The 22,196-nt window shown below is 37.5% G+C and overlaps 1 protein-coding gene across 1 annotated transcript in view; it reads right to left on the reverse strand.

Annotated features, from left to right (window-relative positions):
• The window catches only part of LOC142865690 (uncharacterized), a 142,083-nt gene extending 137,496 nt beyond the window's left edge, over positions 1 to 4,587 (reverse strand). Inside the window, exons 1-2 of the mRNA XM_075998879.1 lie at positions 4,464 to 4,587; positions 3,876 to 3,971 (exon numbers count right to left, since the gene is read on the reverse strand). Coding sequence (XP_075854994.1) covers positions 3,876 to 3,971; positions 4,464 to 4,587 — 220 coding nt within the window. The remainder of the gene's footprint in view (positions 1 to 3,875; positions 3,972 to 4,463) is intronic.
• Between the last annotated feature and the right edge of the window lie 17,609 nt (positions 4,588 to 22,196).

Here is a 22,196-nt window from a genome sequence, read left to right on the forward strand (position 1 = left end):
GACACAGCTATCTGCAGCCATGGAGGCAGACTTGAATAACTTGGTCTTGCTATCATCTGTAAAGCAGAACTGTGACTCTGTTACAGCAGTCTGAACTATAGTCCATGTCCAGTTCTTTCAGTGCATAGATCCACACAGCGACCTGCAGGGACTCTTCCAAGGTACTCGTTGGGAGCCACACTCAGCCACACATATAGTATCAGCCCTAAAATATGCAGACTGAAATGCACAACCATACCCTAGTATGTGGCATACACATCCTAATCCTGAAGGCAACCAGTTTACCCAGAAACAAGAGAGGATTGGAAACTATCCAAGCCCTTTGGAACTGGCCCACCAGATGCAGACTCCACTGCAGAGCAAGGGGCAGCCTTGTGACCTAGCTACAGAAACTCTTCATTGTAAACCCAGTGGAGATTCCTTTAGCCCAAATACTCAAAAGAAAAAAATCTTTACCTTCCAAAACCAGTTTATAAAATCTGGGAAAGCTATTTAATCCTTCATATGCACAGATACCAATATAAGGTTAATGTGTAACCTCTCTTAATGCTTCTATTTTATCAAATTACTACAAGACCTAAGCAGAAAAATTAGGCAATAACATGACCAGATCCACTCAAATTAGAAAGGAAAAAATAAAAATAACACTATTTGCAGATGACATTATCATATATATGAAGAACAATAAAGAAGATAGGAAGAAAGCTTTAAAAGTAATAAAACCCCCACTTAAGTCACGGGATGTAAAATTTACATACAGATATCAGTTTCTTTTCTATACACCAATAAAGTACACAATAAAAAAGGAAAATACTCTCATGTACAATACCATCAAGATAATAGATTTCTGAGAAAAAAAAATTAACATTTGGTTAAAAAAAACTCTTACACTGACTACTCTATGATATTAATAAAAGAAATTGAAGATGACATGAGGAAATAGAAATATATTATCCAAAAGAATGTATACATTCAATGCACTCCCTATCAAAATTCCAGGGGCATTACTTGACAGTATTAACCAAAAATTCTAATATTTATATGATCTCACAAACACCATTAATGAACCCTATACATAATTAGAAAGAAGAAAAAAGGTTCCAGCATCACACTTTCAGATTTCAAAATAAATTTTAAGGTGGGAGTAATAAAAACAGCTAAATATGTGCCTAAAATCCAACACAAATAACAATGGGAGAGAATGGAGAACTCAGAAATAAACCAAAACATATAAGGTCAAGTAACATTTATGTGGGCACTAGTAATGCACAATGCAGAAAGTATGGCTCTTCAATGCTTGGTGCTTGAAAACTGGATACCCAAAAACTAATGAATAAAAGCAGACTATTTTTTTCTTATATGACACCCAAAATGTAACTCCATATGTAATAAAGATTTAAATGGAAGATATAAAACTGTAATGTATCTTAGAAAAATTGTATAAAGAAAAGGAGAAATATGAGAAAACCTTGACCTAAGACTTGCAATTATCTTTTTTTTGGATATGACACAATAAGCACTGGAACAAAATATGAACAATTTTGTTTTATTTTTTTATTTTTTTTTTCTTTTTACTTTAAACCATGTTTGGAGCTCAAAAAATATGAACAATTTTGGCTGCATCAAACTTAAAATCCTCTGCACAGCAAGGAAAAAACAAAATAAGAAAATATATAGGATGGGAGAAAATATTTTTAATGTTTATATTGTATAAAATGTTAACACCCAAAATATATAGGAAACTCATATCTTTCAAATGCAAAACAATGTCATCACCCACTTAAAAATAAGCAAAAGTTTATGTAGATTATTTTCAAAGAAAACATACCAGTTTTCAACAGGAAACATGAAGAGTAACACAGCATAACCAAAACATCATGTAAACACAAATGAAAACTATGATAAGGGATTACCGCACAAGTGTTAAATGGCTAATGTTTGAAACAAGAGACATAACATGTGAGGACAAGAGTGTGCAGGAAATCAATGCCTATAGACTGTTACTGATTATAAATGGATAGTGTCGTCATAGAGATTTGTTAAAAATATAAATAACACAACTGCCTTATCATTCACCAATTCTACCTATAACCATGTAAAATCAGTATCTGAAGAAGATTTTGCACCCCATATATATCGCACCATTATGCACATTTTCCAAGAAAATGGAAACAAACTAAATGCCTGCTTTGATGAATAGATTAAAAAATGACTGCACAAACACATACCATATAATATTACTAAGCCATGAAAATGATAAATATCCTGCCATTTCAACAACATACATGGACATAGTAGGCATTATGCTAAGTAAAATCAGCCATTCCCAGAAAGATAAATACTGCTATGGATAATTATTTTTAAAAAGTTGAATTTACAAAAATAAAGAGTACAACAGTGGTTTCCAGGGTGTAGAGTCAGAAAAAATGAGGAGATGTTTAAGGGTAAAATCTTTCACTTATAAGATGAATAGATCTTGGAGATCTATTGTATGGCAACATGATTAGGGTTATTAATAATGTTTTATATGCTTAAAATTTGTTAAGACCAAAGACCTCTCTATAAATAAATTTTCTCAGTGTAATTAAATGGTAAATATGTGAGATGATGGAATAATTTATTCACTTTATTATATTGTTTTACAATTTATACACACATCAGATCACTACAGTGTGTACAATAAATATATACAGTTATGCAATTCTTATTTGTGGAAACTTCCACCCATTAAACACCCCATACACAGAAATATATGGACACATACACACATATGAATGACACAATTCTGATGCTACTAAACAGGGGGAAATTATGGAATATAAGTTATCAAAATAGTGTGAATCAATTGGGAATGTAAATATATTCATGTATGTGAAGCACTGAATGAGACAGATTATTTTGGAATTCTATAGGGTGAGAGTGCAAAATAAACTATATTATAGTTTTGGTATTTGGCTATAATAAAGTTGAAAATTTACTCTTATTTATACTAGAAAAAGATTACTTAGAAGTGAAATAACATTAGATTTTCTTACATTTAGGCAGAGGCTATGCATTTGTACAAAGTTAGTGAGCCTCACTTTCTGTAGACTTGCCTCTGAAAACTTAGAATTGGAAATCAGGATGCAGAAAATATGACTATCTGTCCCTAGGGTTTCTGGTATTACAGAAACAAATCCAAATATCCCCACTGTTCCCCTTTACACATTTCAGAAATGACGCATCAAAAGGAACTTAAAACGGGGAGCTGGGCATGGAGGATCACACGTATAATCCCAGCACTTTTGGAGGCCAAGCAAGAAGGATCACTTGAGGCCAGGATTTTATACCAGCCCTAGCAACATAAGGAGATTCCATTTTTACCAGATAATAATAATAATGAAAAATAATGGCTGGCCATGGTAGCTCATGCCCATAGTTCTAGCTACTTGGAAGACAGAGGTTTTAGGATCCCTGGAGCCCAGATGTTTGAGTTTGCAGTGAGCTATGATCAGCCACTGTACTCAAGAAATGGCAGGAGAGCAAAACCCTGTCAAAGGATGGTTTAATGTAGTGGTCTTCAAAATAAGCACAGATAGTCCCATAACTCCTAAACAATAGAAATGCTAATAGATAATGTAGTCCCTTATAAGCTATCACAAGAAGTATGGCTCTCACTGACTTCTAAGGATGATCACTTCATGGGTAGAATTCTTACAAAGTTAAAGAGCCTGGGACAAAAGATGTCCTTCTGGAAGATAAAGAGCACCTTACACAGGCTTCTAAAAATCATTCCCAACTGAACAGAATATTCCAAGCCACTTTTTAATATCTGCCTTCCTCTTTGAGATATACCTGTCTAACATTTGTTATGTGCTTCACTGAATCTCACCTACCTGGATATTTAGCTGTTGTTTCCTCTTTCTTCATAATCCAGGGCTCTATCCTTTGCTCCAGACATGCAATCAGCTCTGGCTTTGAGACAGCAAGACCTGTTTCATTAGAAAAATTTTACATGACTCTTACTGAAGACTTTCCAATTACTAATGCAGTATTATCCTTAGTAAACACAACATTACAGAAGATTCTATAAAATTCCTTTGCAACATATTGTTTTCTCACAGACCCTGTAGAATGATAAAAAATTATTTCTAATTTATGACTAGAGCACCAATTCCCACTAGCACTAAATAAATAAAGGTGGAAATTCTATTCTAAGGTGCAGGCAACAATTATATACCATGATTTCTAGTGTAACTACTAATCTAGTGTGAAATATACATATCAGTCCAAGAAAGGGTAAGGTTCAACATAACATGAGACATCTAATGATTTTATTTTACACAACAACAATCTTCAAATTTTCTGTAAAAGCATGGATATAAAATTCATTCATGTAAAGTAGATACTTTTAAGGAACTATCTACAAAATATACTAATGGCCTTAATGTGGAATAGGAATTCTGTACTTAAGTGATCCTCACCAAGTGAGACCAGGTTTCCATAGTTCTCCAACATCACATCCCTATACAAATTCCTCTGAGCATTGTCAAGGCATGCCCACTCTTCTGGAGAGAATTCTACAGCCACATCCTGGAATGTCACCATCTCCTGTAAAAAGACACATGTGGCCCAAGTGGCCATAGAGAGAGTTATTCATTTGACTACAAGGAAAATAAGTTATGAGAACTGTTTCTGACATATGAGTGAATAGAATTATCCAATGTGATATTTTTTAGCATATTGATATTCTTGAACATATTCTCTTATTCACAGGAATGAGGATCAGAAAAGATGTATGAAACTGTGTGCATATGATTCTGCTTTAGATGATAAAGTATTTAATACAAAATTAAAGGCCTCAGTACAGTAATATAAATTTATAGGTGTTATATTTACATCATAGCAGTAAATTGTGCATATTTCTCACATAGGGAAACATAGAGATTTAGAAAGTATCACATAATTTTGATCAGTACAATAAAGAACTGGAGATTTTTTTTTTAATGCAGGCTCTGATTCAGTAGATCTGGGGTGTAGTCTGAATCTCTGCCTGTCACATAATACAACTACTGATAACAATGCTGCTTGCCTAAGGAGGGTATATTGTCAATATCCAATAAGTGGTAGACTTTGAATTTATCTCAGTTCATCTGAACAGAACACAGATAATAGCCTTCATTTTTCAAAGCAATGCATAAGAATAAATTAGAACTTCTGGATTTAATGTGATGCCTCATGCACATCAGTCAGTAAATCTCCACAAGACTCTTAACAATAAAGAAAAAGAAAACAATTAACTTTATATTGGATGAATCTGTCAGAGAGCATCTTAAGCAAGTGAATTAAATTAACATAACTTTAGCTGCACAAATTGGTGTTAGGCATCCTTGCAAAGAGGAGGACACAAATCACTGCTGGGATGGTAGTGGCCAACAATATGTAACCATGAAGAATCATCAATTTATGGAAATTTCAGATACAGATATTTCCTATATTTTGTTATCTTTAATAATGTATGTAAATACTTTAGCATCATACAGAGCAAGTCTTCTATTTTCTCTTTTCTCCATAATTATTCTTTTCAATCAATGCTATCCTCTTTCTAAATTGTCCTAATGATATTTTATGTAGAGCTAATGAAGCATCCAGATCAAACATTGAGAGTACATGTTTCTCTTCCTCACTGAAATCCAAAGACTCTATCCCATCCTCAGGACGAATCTCAGACATTCACACTATTCCATCTTGACCTGTCACAATGGGAACATTTTCAATATTACGTGTCATACAGTTCTTATGAAACTTGGTTATTGTAGTAAGAAGCTTGTAGGAGAGAATATAGAGCAGGTTCTGTTATATAGAGAGGAAGGATTTTCCAGAGCTCCTTGACTATCATAAGAGTAAAGAAAAACATGTAGTTACAAAACTTTTTAGGCATATACATCAAAAGTAAAGAAGTAAATTTTACAAGTTCAAAAAACTAAAGTTCTACATGACTTTCTAGGAGAAAGAGTAGACAGAACCCCTAAATTAGGACACACTTACCTGAAAACCAGCCATTTCTTCTTCCTCTTCTCCTACTCTGAAATTCCTTTTCAGGTGAGATTGTGTAGAACAATTATAATTAAATCTTCAGACTATGCTTAAAGGAGTCAGCACAATTTTTTCCCTTGTTTCCACAATATTCACAAGCAGGAGGAACATAAAATGCAGAAAGGCTACACTCACTTGTTCTTAGTCAGAAAAAAGATTCAGCTATGATCAGCTCCTTTATGGAGACCAAAAAGTGAGGATCTTCTGTCTTTTCTTCTGGTTACCTCCCCCTGCTACAGGTGCCAGGAGATTCTGCTACAGGAATGGGAATCTGTACAAAACTGATCTGCCTCTACCAAACCCAAGAGAGCAGAACCTGTGACTTCCCTCTAGAACAAAGGCTAAACTCAATTCACATGAATATATGCAGAAGTCCTAATGCTTGACGCTGGTATCAAATTAGAATTTAGTGGGGCACAATTAAAACCAAATGGATGTTCCCACCTAGCCCAACAGGCAGGTGATGGTGTTTCTTCAATCTAGCCACGTTATCCTAACTGAAACCTGGGCTGAGAGGTAATTACCTTAAAATTGTCTCTGAAACATCACTGTGAATATAAACCATGTGGTACTGTGGACCTCACTCTAAGAAATGTGGTCTGGTGGTGTGGAAGGGGTACATTAATTGGGTTCTTTGAGATATCCCCTTTTAGTGGTGATGTTGTTCAATCTAGATCCATTATTATTAGAACTCAGGTAGAGACAGCAAGCACAACATACATACTGCCTTTTGCCCTACACTCATCACAACATATACTTCATTTCCAAAGTGAAGAGCAGCATAATGCAATGTCTACTGAGCATGTGCTATGTGCTCAGAAGTATAGTATGTTGCACTGTAAAGAAGCCTTTACATTGTGTGATTTAATCCTTGCTGTGCCAGAAAAGGTGAGTAGTAAGTGTCCAATAATTTACAGAAAAATTTAGATGTGGTGCCAGCCTTTCTATTCCTCTAACACAATTATAATATGACATTACACAAGACATTATAATGCAAGACATTATAAGACATTATAATACGACATTACAGAAGATCTATAAAATTGTCTACACTCACCCCAAAATGGTTTTTTCAAACTCAACTTACAAGTCCATGTTGATCTCTAACACTGCAGCATATGTCTCCCCTGAGTTTTTGGCACATCCTTATTCCAGAGTATGTCCCTGTCTTGGGAATTCTAGGTTGAGGCCAGGTCTAGTTTCCTTCCCTCTCTGTAAAAGCAAAGGATACACAACATGTGTATACAACGTGTGTATACGTGTGTATACACTTGTGTATCCTTTGCTTTTACAGAGAGGGAAGGAAAACAGGAAGAGAAATTCCTCTTTGGAACCTGTCTAATGCATCTTGAGGAACCTTAGACTTTTCATTCAGAATTCAGATCTGCAGATTTAGGTCTCTAAAGAGGCATGGATTCAGTAGCACTCATGCACACTTCCTGGCATTTGGGCAAAACAGAAAGCAGAAAGGGAGTTTATGTATCACACACAGTGCACAGTTTCTTGTTCCCATTTCTGTCTGAGCCCCATGGTCTCTGAATCCATTTCAGTTCTAAAGATGTGAGATGCATTTAGAGAAAGAATAGAACTACTGATTTTTATCCTATGAGAGGGTATTCACAGGAATCTGGTCTAAGTATGCTCCAGAGGGACAATAGGCACCAAAGAGGCCTAGAGAACTTACTGTGTGCAGATGTGGGGACAGTGAAGCTCTGTGCTGCAGACTTGCAGGTTACAGAGTGGAAGCTCAAGAAGGAATCTAGTGTTCAAAGCCCTTCTAATTTAGAAATGGTGGGCACATTTTATGTTTATGTTGCATTTTTAATTCTGAAAAGTGTTCAGGAAATATTAAAAGTCTCCAACTAAGAAAACCTCTCCACAAAGATAAAAGAGAATTGAAAGAAAACTCTTTTATTACTCAATTAAAGCAGAATGTGATATGCACAGTTCCAATCCACTGAGACATTTCAAAGGCACACACAAAGTTGCTACTGTACATAGCTAAGCAAATCCTAACTTTTACATACATGTTATCTAGATAAATAATAATTTTCTGTGAAGAAAGAAGACTGGACAGTCCTATTTGTCATAAACGGTGCACCCTAAACTTACTTGGTTTTCAGTGAGACTTTATTTTTTTGGTAATTGGTTAAATTCAAATAAAATACATGTGTCTGAAGTCAATGCAGGAGGAGATAATTTTGCAACTTAAATCTAGATGCTCACTGAAGATAGGATCACATCTTCCTATGGAAATTGTGGGATAGGGACCTAACTTCCTTGATGTTTTATTTCAAAGAGATGTTTTTCAGTTTCAGAAAAATCATTTGTTATAATAAAAAAAAAACTTTTAAAAATCTTCAAAAGGATATACATATCTTAGGCAGATAGTTTGGATCTCTGGCTCTTCTCGGGACAATGGTACCCTGTTTTGGTGCTGTTTCCAGCAATTGCTCCACCTGGGGAGATGGATAAGGCTGCCATTCGATTTCAGTGCTGCTCCATCCTTAATTCTACCCTGAGTCACTTCTACACCTGAGGATGGAGGGAATGCTTTATCAATCTAGCGTTTCCCTAGCCAAGGCATAAGATTTACAATGTGACCTAGGGTGTGCTAAGGGTAATTAATATGTCATTAGCTTTAATCTGCATTGCAGTTCACCCTCCCCCATGGGGTTTCTTAGAGGGAGCTCCTATAGTTTGATGAAATTTTCAGGACACCTTTTGATTATTTGATAAGAACCTATACCTCCGATGATACAAATTCTGATGAAATAAAATTAATGAGTGTGTTACAAATTTAAAGTAAAAAAATAAAAACCACACAAGAGCCTGCCAACTCATGAGTGGATTATTAATATTTGGTATATGTTTACAATGAAATATTAATCAATTTTAAGAAATGACAGTGAGCTAACACTGCTTATATTTTCCTGGATTGAGTGAGCCCATTATGTGAAGCGAAGTGACACAAGATCAGAAGAATGGGCTGCACATGTACTCACCATCAAACTGGTACTGACTGATTAACACAATAGTGCTCAGATGGTGGTGGTGTTCACCAGGAGTTTGGGGTAGACCCACATCTGAGGGATGCCTTGATCACCATGGAAGGGAAGGGTATACCTCTAACCCTTGCTAGGGAGAGGCAAAGTTATAAAATGTGACTGAAATGTGTGTCCTTCATATTTCTGAAATAAAAATAAAAATAAAAACCATACTTCTTTCCTAAACTTAAAAAAAATACCAATATTTTGGTATTGGTATTTATAAATATACCATAAATATAAATGTATATAAAGTATAAATATAAAACTTTTTAAAAATACCAATAATTGACTCACAAAGCAAATATAAATGTCAATCAAGCAATGATTTCAAAGTACCTTAAGCAAAAAAGTCAAGTTTATTTAAAATTATAAATGTATCAACAAATTTTGATTTAGTAATCTCATGCCTGGAAGTTAGAGTTAGGGTGACTTTAGGGAAAATTATAATTTAGAAAAAATTATACATTAAAAATATAAATTATTATATTGTCTCTAATGGTAGGATTAGAAGATCACTACATTTTAATAGAGATAATTATGTAAGGATACCATGGTTCTTCTATTTAGAGGTGTATGAATTTAACAAACTGCACAAACTGATACTTTGTACCCTTTGATTTTGTCTTTCTCCATCCCACTCTCTGTTGTAACCACATTTCCCAGTATGAAATCAGTTTTCTTTGATTCCAAAGTGAGATCATACAGTATTTGTCTTTTTGTGCCTGGCTTACTTTACTTATCATCATGTCCTCCTGTTCAAAACATGTTATCACAAATGACAGAATTTAATTCTGTTTGAAGGCTCATTGTGTAAATGCACCTAATTTTCTTCATCCATTCATGTGCTATTGGACACTTGTGCTTGTATTCTTGGGCTAGAATGAATATTGTTGTAATGGAATATGGAAGGATAGACATATCTTCTACATACTGGTTTTTCTTCAATTGAATATGCATCTAGACATGGGAGAGATGGATCATATGGTAATTCAGTGTTGAGAAATCTCTGTGCTATTTTTTACAATGGCTGTATTGAGAAAATAGATTTTTAAGACTCAGAGGGATAAGGATGATTAGGATTGAGGGATCAAATCTTATCTACTGGGTGAAACCTATATTCATTGAATGAATGACACACTAAATGTCCCGTATTTAGCACTATATAATTCATACATGCATAAAAGAAAAAAATACCACTGGCCCCCCTCAATTTATTGAAATACAAATGAATTTGGCTGTTACAATTTATATTCACAACAAAAATATGCAAGTGTTTCCTTTTCTCCAGATCCTCATCAGCACTTAACATTCATCATATTGAGAATAGGCATTCTAATAGGTGTGAGGTAATAGCTCGTTGTGGCTTTAGCTTTCATTGACATGATGATTAGATATGTTGAGCATTTAGACATATATCTGTTGAAAATTCATTTCTGTCTTTTGAGAAATTTCAAGTAGTTTTATCGTATCTTTTCCAAAGTATGCCTAGATACAATCATCACACTGTGTCCAACATATAATATACAATTTTTTTTGTGAATTAAAAACAAATATATAGCAAAATAAATAAATAATCAAATAAGATGATTGCACAAGAATAAGAAATGGATATTGGATATAGTACACAAATAAGCCAGATTCCAAATATATCATATTGGAGTACAAAAACAAAAATCAATAAAAGGAAGACAATGACCAATTGGCATATCAACTTTCAAGACAGGATCATTTCTTTCTGTCTATTATCTGTTCTTAAAATATCTGGCTTTATAGTTAAATTCATCTGAATATGTTGCTCTACATATGGTAAATCTCACATTTCAATGTACAGATTTCATTGTTTTAGATTTGGATTTTCAGTGGAAAGTTAAGCATTTCATATTCCCTATTTTCTGAGAACTCTCCTGGGGCCCCAAAGACATCCCAATTTGTCAGATTGTAGATGAGAGGGTTGAGCATTGGAATTAGGCTGGTGTAGATGACAGAGAGCACTTCTCCTGTTTATGGGAATGAGACTTTTGTAGAAGAGATCTGGTAATGGCAGCCACATAGAATAGAGACTCCAGGGGCGTGTGAAAGAAGTAAATGGCCAGGGTTTCCATGTGCCCCAGGCTTGCGACGGTCACCAGTTGAGTGTACTGTATATATACATAGGAGGCCATAATAGCTAATATAGGAGGGAAAAGAAAAATAACTCCATGGATAAAAAGACCAAATATACAGGTAATTGTCATCAGAGACTAGTTCAAATACAGCTGGGATTTCAGAAACAAAATGACGACCTTCCCTGGATGTGAAGTAATGGAAATTCAGAGGGCAGAGCACATAGATCAGGGCATTGAGCAATGTGCTCAGCCAAGATGGAAGCACCAGGAGAACACAGAGAACATGGGAAATGTGGATGGGGTAGCGCAATGGGTGACAGATGGCCATGTCTCAGTCCTAAGCCAAGACGGCCAGCATCTGACATTCTGCTGCCAACAGGGTGATGAGGAGGAGAGATGAATGCTATAGTCAGTGCAAGAGATGTGATGATTCCTAGAGAGAAACTTGAGGGCCATTTGAGGAACAAACATGGACATATAGAACTGGTACATGAGGGATGGCTTGCTCATCAGAAAATATATAGGGCAGTGGAGAGGTGGGTAGGGCCGAATGAGGAGGATGACTGTGGTGTTTCCAGAAAGGACCAGGAGTTCTGGCATGGTGAGGACAAAAAGAAGCCAGGAATCCTGGGGGCTATGAAACAGGCCTAAAGGATGACATCACCCCTTATGTCTGGTTGTTTTGCCATGCTTGTTCCTTATTTGTTAACTTTCAAGATAGATTGAAAGAGATATATTCACAATGTGTACATAATTACTCTAAATCAGAAGGCACTTTCCAGCACTTCAAATTCATTTTTGCCCTACCCTTCTTCTTTTAGTTTTAGTAAATAATTACATTTCCCTTTGACCAGGATTTACTAAGGAATCATAAAAGAGTTCTAGAATATGACACTTGACACATTGGAGGAGAGAGCATAATCACTGTTGCATTTGAACATGTACTTTTGAAATATTTTTTTCTTAATTAAAGTTCTAGAAATTGAAATCCTCTCACAATTACAGTAAACATTCTGAAGAACCAAATACAATAATATAGTTACACTAGACTAAGAGCTAGTTAGAACTAAATAGCAACATGTGTTTAAAGGCTACAGCTTATACCACTGCATGGATACTGAACATTTTCAGTATTGAAGAATGTTCTCTTGGATGCCAAGCAGACGCCAGCCATGGGATCACACTGTACTGGCCTATACATAAGACAAACCCACAGGACAGCCAAACAAGTATAGCCAAAGAATGATCTACACTCAGGAGTGTACATGGTAACAGAAGAGCAAAATCTACATTCATCCATTCAGGTCATAATTCCTACTGCACTGGAGAAAAGGCTGGAAACAAAACAGAGAAGACTCCCAGGCTTTGTAAGCTTTCATTCTGTTTGTAGTGATGGGCACAAATATATAATGTCAGGTAAATGTAACTGTGATGGAGAGGAGTAAAGCAGGAATAGTGGAAGGAGAGTTGATGGTGGGGTGCGGTGTGGGTGTTGTGCCCCTAGGGAGATCCATTTGAGCAGGGGCCTGGATGAAGGTAGTTAGGTCACTGTGTGAGGATATGTGGGAAGAAACTGAGTGTGAGCTTGGTGACTTTTGGCTCAAGTGGTGCAATTTGTGTGGAGAATAGAAAGAAAGCTGCAGATGTCAGTAGAGAACAGGGTCCTTATACTATTTCTCTCAAACTCCTAGAGTAAAATACTTTGGGGCATACACCCCCAAAATTCATACATATACTCTTTATTTACTAGTATCAGTATATTAGCAAAGCATCATCACTACATTTAAGGATAAAAGTAAACATCTATAAAAAAAAAAAAGTAAACATCTATACAAGTTCTAGTATTCTCTCACTTTACCCCAATGTATCATTTGCCTAAGGGACATTAATTGAGTGATTGTGCTTCCTTATAAAGTCTTAAAGTTGCCAGAAGGGATTAATTAAATTGGTTGAATGGACCAAATTTTTGCCACTCAGCATATAGCAAAACTTCTTCACAGCCAAAAGCTCCTGTAAGTAATGCGAAATTTCCATAAACAAGCCATTTGGAAAGAAGGCATATGGCATACTTATAAGTACCACTTTTGGGCAAATCAAGCTCCTATACTTGGTATATAACTTTGAACGAGTTCTTTATGCTTACTGACTCTGTTTTCTTTTTTTTTTTTTTTTTTTTTTTTTTTTTTTTTTTTTCAGTGATACTAACAGTGGTATGACTCTGTTTTCTCATTTGTAAAATGGGAATTAGACTTAATTTTTTTTTTCCCTGAAATTTGTGACTGGAGGCTCCTAAAGAAAACCAGGTAAGTTATAAGTAAAAAAAAACCACACTATATTTTATCTTTGTAGTCAGGCTTCTATGGACTGTAGTTAATTAGGCACAGGAGTTGGAGAAGGAGTTCAGGAATTTAAAAAAAAAACAATGTTTGTATAGGTAAAGTAGTAGAAAATGGCATGGTGTAATTAGGAATTCCATTTATTTGTAAATGGTGAGAGAGCATGGGCCATATGTAGGATCCTTCAGCAGTGGCTAGTGCATAGTAGATACTTAAACATTTATGAAAATAACACAGGCGGAATAATGAAGGAGAGTATGGAAGGAAACTATCAGGAATTAGAGTCCAATCCAAAGGAGCTTTATATACTGATTATGAAAGCTCAGAGACTGTGGAGGGCTCTGAAGAATTTTATGGAGGGATTGATGTGTTAAAACTGGCTGTTTAGCATCCCTCTAGCTAGTAGTGGTGTAGGGGATGGGTTGGAGGAGCCAACTTTCAGGGGAAAAGCATAGTTGGGAACCCATCAGACCAGTCAAGGTGGCAGTGACTAGGGCCCTGTTGAGGCTTTGGCATTGAGGAAGGAGAGAGGTAGATTCAGGTAATATTAGAAGTGAGATGAGGTGCAGAATGGTATTTTTTACTGAGGTAAGAAAATAGGAGTCAGGTAAGAGAAATATTAAGGAATTGATGGGATTTAAGCCTACTTACCATATGGAATGAGACACCCCTTCCAAATTTACTATTTTAGAAGTCTATGAAAGAGGTTGGGGTGTGCAAAAAGACATCTTCTCTTTCACTATCACCTGCAACCCCCATCCTCACCCCTGACTCCTCCTTCCTGGGGTGCCCTCGCCACTCTTGCCCATTGTACCAATCACCATGTCTCTCACTTTTGGAGGGCATTTCTGTAATGATGAGTATAGACATTTTGGGTTAGTAGCTCCTTGTAGTACCTTTCCGAAAAGATTGAGGTCTTTTTAATTTTTTTTTTATTTCAGCATATTATAGGAGTAAAATGTTTACATTATGTATATGACCGTTGCCCCACATGAGTCAGAGCTTCCATTATGTTGATCCCCCAGATGGTGAGCACTGCAAGCATTAGGTGTATGTATACCCAGCCCATTCTCCACCTTCTAAGCCACCTGGCACAACATCAATTTAGTTCTGATAAATATCATCTCAGATCACCTTCTCTCTCTGGTGTGCCATGGTGGCCTTGCCACTGCTTGATCCAGTCCAGGCCTCTCTCAGTACTCTCTGGCAGTTGGCCTGGTCCAGGGTCTTCTGCTGTCCTGAGACAAAAGCATTCCTTTGCTTCTCCTCAGCTGGAGTAGAGATCACTCAGGTCACCCATTTTTCTGTCTACACCCCTTCCACCATGTTCTCACCTCTCAGGATCTTCTTTCATGCCCCACCCTCTTCTTGCTCCGCTCACATGCTCTGGCTTCTGAGGACCTGCCTTGTTACTAGAACTGCCCCTGAATGCTGCAAGGAAAGGGCTTGCTGTGTAGGGCAAACCCACAAGGTAATGGACATAATATTGCAACTCAGATTGGATATCTATTTTCTAAAAAAATTTTTTGAAAGAGGAATAAAACCTCTCCCAATTTTAAGCACATACATAGAATCAAAACCCTCTATGAGTTATCTGAATAAAAGCAAAAATGAAAACAAAAATGGGGGTTCATGACTGAGAAAACATTCTGGCCAATGTGGCCAATATCACCAATGTGATAATATAGAAAGAATAACCCTGTCCTATTCTAAACCACTTGGTGACTATATAGGTAATTTACAATTTGTAATTGTGGTAAAATGCACCCAATATAATATTTGCCATCTTACACATTGTTAGGTATACAGTACAGTAGTGTTAAGTATATTCACACTATGTGAAAGAAATTTGCAGAACTTTTTTACACCCAGTAAACATAGCTCCATTTTTCCATTTGTTCAGTCCCTGGCACCACCATTTTAATTTTCATTTCTATGAATTTTATTTTTCTAGATACTTTTTATAATATAGGTATTTTTTAAATACAAAAACAAAAGTACCTCCAGTAGAGAATAAAGCCACCCCTGGTTTTAGTAAGTACCTAAACACTGACGTTAAGGTCTGTGATGTTCTCCACTATATATTTTATTCATTCACTCATTCTTTCATTGAGGAAGGAATATATTCTACAATGTGTCTAGGAGTGAAAAACAGTGTTGAACATATGAGTTCTGTAGACATTTCTGCAATTTTCAGAGTCCAGCAAGCTATATAATCTACTAAAATATATATATATATATATAAATGATTATATATATAACTAATATATATATACTGATATATATATCAGTAGATATATATATATATGTATATATATATATATGTAGATGGTATTAACAGGCCATTGTCACAAGATGGTTTTTTTCTCTAAAATTACCTTTTGTGCCAACAGTCTCAGCCAAAAGTTGCCTTTTAAATGTCTGAGCAAACCTTTTGGGAATTTCTTAAAAGTTTTTTCAGCAGCCAGGTGCCCCAGTTGCTACATAAGGTGCCATTGGGGTGTGGTGGTGGGGAGCTGGTGCTGGGGTGCCTGGCTGAGCACAGCCATAGCCCGGGTGGCTCAGCAGCCATGGCAGCGGTGGCACCATGATGTTTCCTTATGCTGGGCATAAAGCTGCTGGCATTTAGAATTAACATTATTAAAAGCCAATGTACTAATATCATATTTCTTAAATTAGAAGGACTAATCATTGCTTGCACCTGATATTTCTTGCAATTTAGCAATTAAATCTACATAAGTTTCATTAACATTTTGTTTAACATTTATTTAGGAAGATACAGCCTAAGAGAAGCTATCTTTTTCCACACTTTAATACAGCACTGTTGAATTTGCAAAATAGCCTGATCATCATAATTTAATTGTGCATTAATACCAAACCAAATTTCCTGACCCGTAATTTGTGTCAGAAATTTGTATTGGTGGGTCTGTAGACCCATTTAGCTAGGGTTGCTGATGCATCTTTTCCCTGCCCCAAGTGGTGAACTATAAAAATTTAGGTGAAGATATAACTGTTGGAACAGAAGATTTCCAATCCCAAGGAATTAACTTTTCTAATTGAGCCAATTCTTTAAGTGAGCTGTTGGTGGAAATAGAGTTTGTGCTGGCTGTGCCAAGTGGCTCACACATGTAATCCTAGAATTCTGGGAGGCTAAGCAGGAGCATCCATCAAGGTCAGGAGTTTGAAACCACCCTGAGCCAGAATTAGACCATGTGTCTACTAAAAATTGAAAGTAATTAATATGCCAAATAAAAATATACAGAAAAATTAGCAGGGGATTGTGGCAAACACCTGTAGTCTCAGCTACTAGGGAGGCTGAGACAGAAGGATTGCTTGAGCCCAAGAGTTTGAGGTTACTATGAGCTAGGATGATGCCATGGCACTCTAGCCAAGGCAACAGAGTGAGAATGCTGTTTTTATCATTCCATTTGTCAGTCCTAAGCAATAGAACTCTGATATTTACCAGCCGACTTATAATCCAGGATAGAACATCAAAGGGGTTTTAATGCTTTCACTTAAAGCTAAAGACACCTGGACTTCCTGGTGCTGATGATCGTGTTATGGAAGAGACTGAAGAGGTGTGTGGTGCTCACTGTCTCAACTCTGGTCACTGTGAGCATACAAAACAGGGTTGCCTCCAAAATCAGTAATGAAAATTTCAATCAAAAAGTGGTGATGATCCCTGAGATTCCTTTAGAGAGAATGACCGAATTGTTGGCCACAGTTAGATGACTAAAAATGAGAACTCTGTACTGTGCCTTGCACCTGCTAAAATAAAGGGAGATAAAATTATGTAAAATAAATTCTCTAAGATTGAAACATCAGATAAATAAAGATTATTTCAAATATTTTCAATCCAGAGAAAGCATTCTATTATATTCTAACACTGAAATACACACTCATAAATAGATTCTAGATGGATGCATATGTTGTACTATAAGTAATTCAGAGAAAATTAAATTCAGAGCTATTTAAACTCCCTATTAAGAGATTGTGAAATTCTCATATTTCTTTATATAGTATTTACCATATGCATCACACACTTATTAATGCTTCACTTAGTGTAATTATTTTCATATTTATGGCATTATATGTCAGGATCTAGTAACAGTTTGCTTTTACTAAGCAAAAAATGCAGAGTTCTTGATTTACTCCTCTGGCCTTCAGAATTGTTTATCTTTCATTGGACTTTAAGGCTCTTACTTTAACCTTAGGACAATGAATTTCTCTAATCTTAATTAAATAATCAGAATACTATATGTATAGCCTGTAACTGGTCTCAGGATTTCTAGTTAAAATGTTTTTTTCTTCCTAATTAAAAATACGCTACACTTATCATCAAACAATTTAAATACTGTGTGAACTGGCTGGGGGTGACTATAACAGTGAGAATATTGTAGCCCCAGCACAGGCAGAAAGAAGAATGGCTTAGATACAGTTGTAGAAGGGAATGAATATAAAAAATGGCAAAAAAGAGGGTGGAGCAAGATGACGGACAAATAACACCGCCCGATAGAGTGTCTCTGCAGAAAGGACAGATTCTAGCAGAAATTAGAGGAAAGAAGCAAGAAGATGAGCATACAGCGGATGAGGGCCGGAAGGAGGGGTACCTGAGACACCACTGGAGGAGGCTGCGAAGGAGAACTGGAGGCTGAGACCACCGGAGCAGCCCAGAGACCAGCGGCAAGGGTAGGTGGATTTGCTGTTTCCCTTCCCCTGCATTTGGGACTGCTGGTGGGCTTCCCAGTGGGTGGAGAGACCTGCGGACATCAGCCCAGAGACCGCCGCCGCCAGCCAGCGGTGAGCCTGTAGCAGACGTGGCACCAGGTTCCCAACATCCTCCGGGCACCTTCGTGTGCACAGACCCGAGCCGCACGGCAGGCGCCATATTGCCTCCTCCTCCCCTCCGCCGGCCCTACCCACGGATGCCCAGAGAGACAATACAGCCACCAGCCAGAGGCACCTCCAGGGAATGGGACCTTCCCTTTTGGGACCCTACAGCTGACTCAGGGGAACTCAGACTGTGAGCTCCCTACCTGCCTGCCCTCCCAGGTGCTGCTGGCACGTAGTTCCCAGGAAAACGGTGCTGACTCAGAGGCTGAGAGACATAGACCCAGCTTGGGCTCCCTGTGGGTGAATTGGGACTGGAAATCCTCTCCCTGGTGGAAATACAGTTTGAACTCTGGGACCCAGAGGTGGGATCTGCAGACCAGATCCCCTGCACTGAGGGCTAGCATTGCCCAGGGCACAGAAGGGTTATACGTGAACAGCCTACTGAGGTGTGTGTGCCTCCAGGGGTGGATCAGCGTCCTAGAGGGCAACCCTCCTCCCAGGAGGAGGCCGTGTGCCTAACCCAGGTGGCGTTCCTGTGCAGGGAACCTCCCCGCTGGCATCACAGTCCGGGGAGGCCTGGTGGCTTGTGGTCTGGCCTGCTGGCAGAGGCTCAGGAGTAGCTGCGGAGTTGGGGAGGGTGGAAAGAAGCGAGGCCCTCTCCAGACTACAGGTCTCAGACAATCCCACCCCCACACCCAGACTTTCTGGCTGAGCAGGACCATTCTAGCCCCACCCTGACAGCTTTCCCTGGAAGCAGAGAACAGAACTTTGACCCCTGCTAACTGCCTGAGGGCAGGCTTACCCAACCCAGCACCACCCAGAACAACAGCTGATAACAGGACACAAAATCAACAGCATAGACTGTTCCTCCAAGCCAAACTAAAAAAAAAAAGAAAAGAAATACTAACAAACGCAGGGCACCTCCTTCATTCGTATTTCCTGTAAGTTCACTAGTCTGTGAAATTCAAAAATCTGGAAACGATTGGCCCAGAACATCCATGTGTGTTTACAATTTGTGTTTTTTTTTTTTTATTTCGGCATATTATGGGGGTACAGATATTAAGGTTTTAATAAATGCCCATTTCCCCCCCCAAAAAAAATCTGAGTCTCCATCATGACCATCCCCCAGATGGTGCACATCTCACTCATTATGTATGTATATACCCGCCCCCCTCCCTCCTCCCCCCTGCCCAATACCCTATTACTATAGTCCCTATGTGACCACTTAGGTGCTGTTCAGTTAATACCAATTTGCTGGTGAGTATATGTGGTGCTTGTTTTTCCATGCTTAGGAAACGTCACTTAATAGTATGGGTTCCAGCTCTAATCAGTAAAATATAAGATGTGCTATGTCACCATTGTTTCTTAGAGCTGAATAGTACTCCATGATATACATATACCACATTTTTTTCATCCATTCTTGGATTGATGGGCACTTGGGCTGTTTCCACAGCCTTGCAATTATGAATTGTGCTGCCTTAAACAATCAAGTGCAGGTGTCTTTTTTGTAGAGTGTCATTGGACCTTTGGGCAGATTCCCAGTAATGGGATTGCTGGATCAAATGGTAGAATCACTTGTATCACTTTAATATATCTCCATATTGCTTTCCACAGAGGTTGAACTAGTTTGCAGTCCCACCAGCAGTGTAGGAGTATTCCTCTCTCTGCGCAACCACGCCAGCATTTATTGCTTGGAGACTATTTGATAAAGGCCATTCTCACTGGGTTTAAGTGATAGCTCATTGTGGTTTTGATTTGCATTTCCCTGATGATTAGAGATGTTGAGCATCTTTTCATATGTTTGTTGACCATTCTTCTGTCTTCTTTAGAAAAGTTTCTGTTCAAGTCCTTTGCCCACTTTTTAATGGGGTTATTTGATGTTTTCTTCCTGATTTCGTGAGTTCTAAGTACATTCTAGTTATCAGTCCCTTATCAGATGCATAGGATGCAAAATTTTTCTCCCATTCTGTAGGTTGTCTGTTTACTTTCATGACTATTTCTTTGGCTGTGCAGAAGCTTTGTAGTTTGATCATGTCCCATTTATTTATTTTTGTTGCTGCTGTGATTGCCTTTGGGGACTTCTTCATAAAGTCTTTGCCCAGGCCGATGTCTAGGAGAGTGTTTCCAACTTTTTCCTCTAGAGTTCTAATAGTTTCATACCTTAGGTTTAAGTCTGTTATCCAGCGTGAGTTGGTTTTTGTGAGAGGTGAAAGGTGTGGTTCCTGTTTTAGCCTTCTACAGGTCGCGATCCAGTTTTCCCAGCACCATTTAGTGAAAAGGGATTCTTTTCCCCAGCATATGTTTTTGTCTGCTTTGTCAAAGATTAGATGGCTATAAGAGGATGGTTTTATATCAGGATTCTCACATCTGTTCCACTGGTCAATATTCCTATTTTTGTGCCAATACCATATTGATTTAATTACTACAGCTTTGTAGTATAGTTTGATATCTGGCATATTAATGCCTCCCATTTTGTTTTTGTTGCCTAGAATTGCTCTTGATATTCAGGGTCTTCTTTGGTTCCATACAAAGCATAAAATTATTTTTTCTACATCTGTGAAGTATGCTGATGGGATTTTAATAGGTATTGCATTGAATCTGTATATCAATTTGGGTAGTATAGACATTTTGATGATGTTGAGTCTGCCAATCCACAAGTATGTTATGGATTTCCATCTGTTTACATCCTCTGCTATTTCCTTCCTCAGGGTTTCATATTTCTCCATGTAGAGGTCTTTTACCTCCTTGGTTAAGTATATTCCTAGGTACTTTATTTCTTTGTTGCTATTGTGAAGGCAATTGAGTCTTGATTTGGTTCTCAATTAGATTGTTGTTGGCGTATATGAATGCCTCTGATTTCTGTGTATTGATACTGTATCCTGAGACTTTACTAAATTCATTGATGAGTTCCAGGAGTTTCTTGGTTGAATCTTTGGTGTTTTCTAGATACAATATTATGTCTTCAGCAAACAGTGAAAGTTTGATCTCTTCTGCCCCTATTTGGATACCTTTGATTCCATTTTCCTGTCTGATTGCTGTAGCCAAGACTTCTAGCACTATGGTTGAATAGAAGTGTAGAGCGAGGGCAGCCTTGTCTGGTTCCAGATCTAAGTGGGAATGATTTCAATTTTTCCTCATTCAGTATGATCTTGGCTATGGGACTGTCATATATGGCTTGGTTCATTTTTAGGTATGTCCCTTCTATGCCTGTTTTCTTAAGTGTTCGTATCATGAAAGGGTGTTGAATTTTGTCAAAAGCTTTTTCTGCATCTATTGAAAGAATCATGTGGTCTTTGTTTTTGCTTCTGTTTATGTGGTGAATTGCATTTATAGATTTACGTATGTTGAACCATCCCTGCATCCCTGGGATGAAGCCCACTTGGTCGTGGTGGATTATTTTTTTGATAAGTGTCTGTATTCGGTTAGCTAAGATTTTGTTGAAAATTTTTGCATCTATATTCATTAGGGATATTGGTCTGTAGTTTTCTTTTTTTGTTGCATCCTTTCCTGGTTTTGGTATCAGAGTAATATTCGCTTCATAAAAGGTGTCGGGGAGGTTTCCGTTCTTCTCGATGTTGTGGAATAGTTTCTGCAAGATAAGTACTAGTTCTTCTTTGTAAGTGTGGTAAAATTCAGGTGTGAAGCCATCTGGACCGGGACTTTTCTTTTTAGGGAGATTTTTAATTGCTGTTTCTATTTCAGCTGTTGAGATTGGTCTGTTCAAGGAATCTATTTCTTCATGATTGAGCCTAGGGAGGCTGTGAGTTTCTAGAAATTTGTCCATTTCCTCCACATTT

Source organism: Microcebus murinus, chromosome 31 (genome assembly GCF_040939455.1).
Source record: "Microcebus murinus isolate Inina chromosome 31, M.murinus_Inina_mat1.0, whole genome shotgun sequence".
Taxonomy (NCBI): Eukaryota; Metazoa; Chordata; class Mammalia; order Primates; family Cheirogaleidae; genus Microcebus; species Microcebus murinus.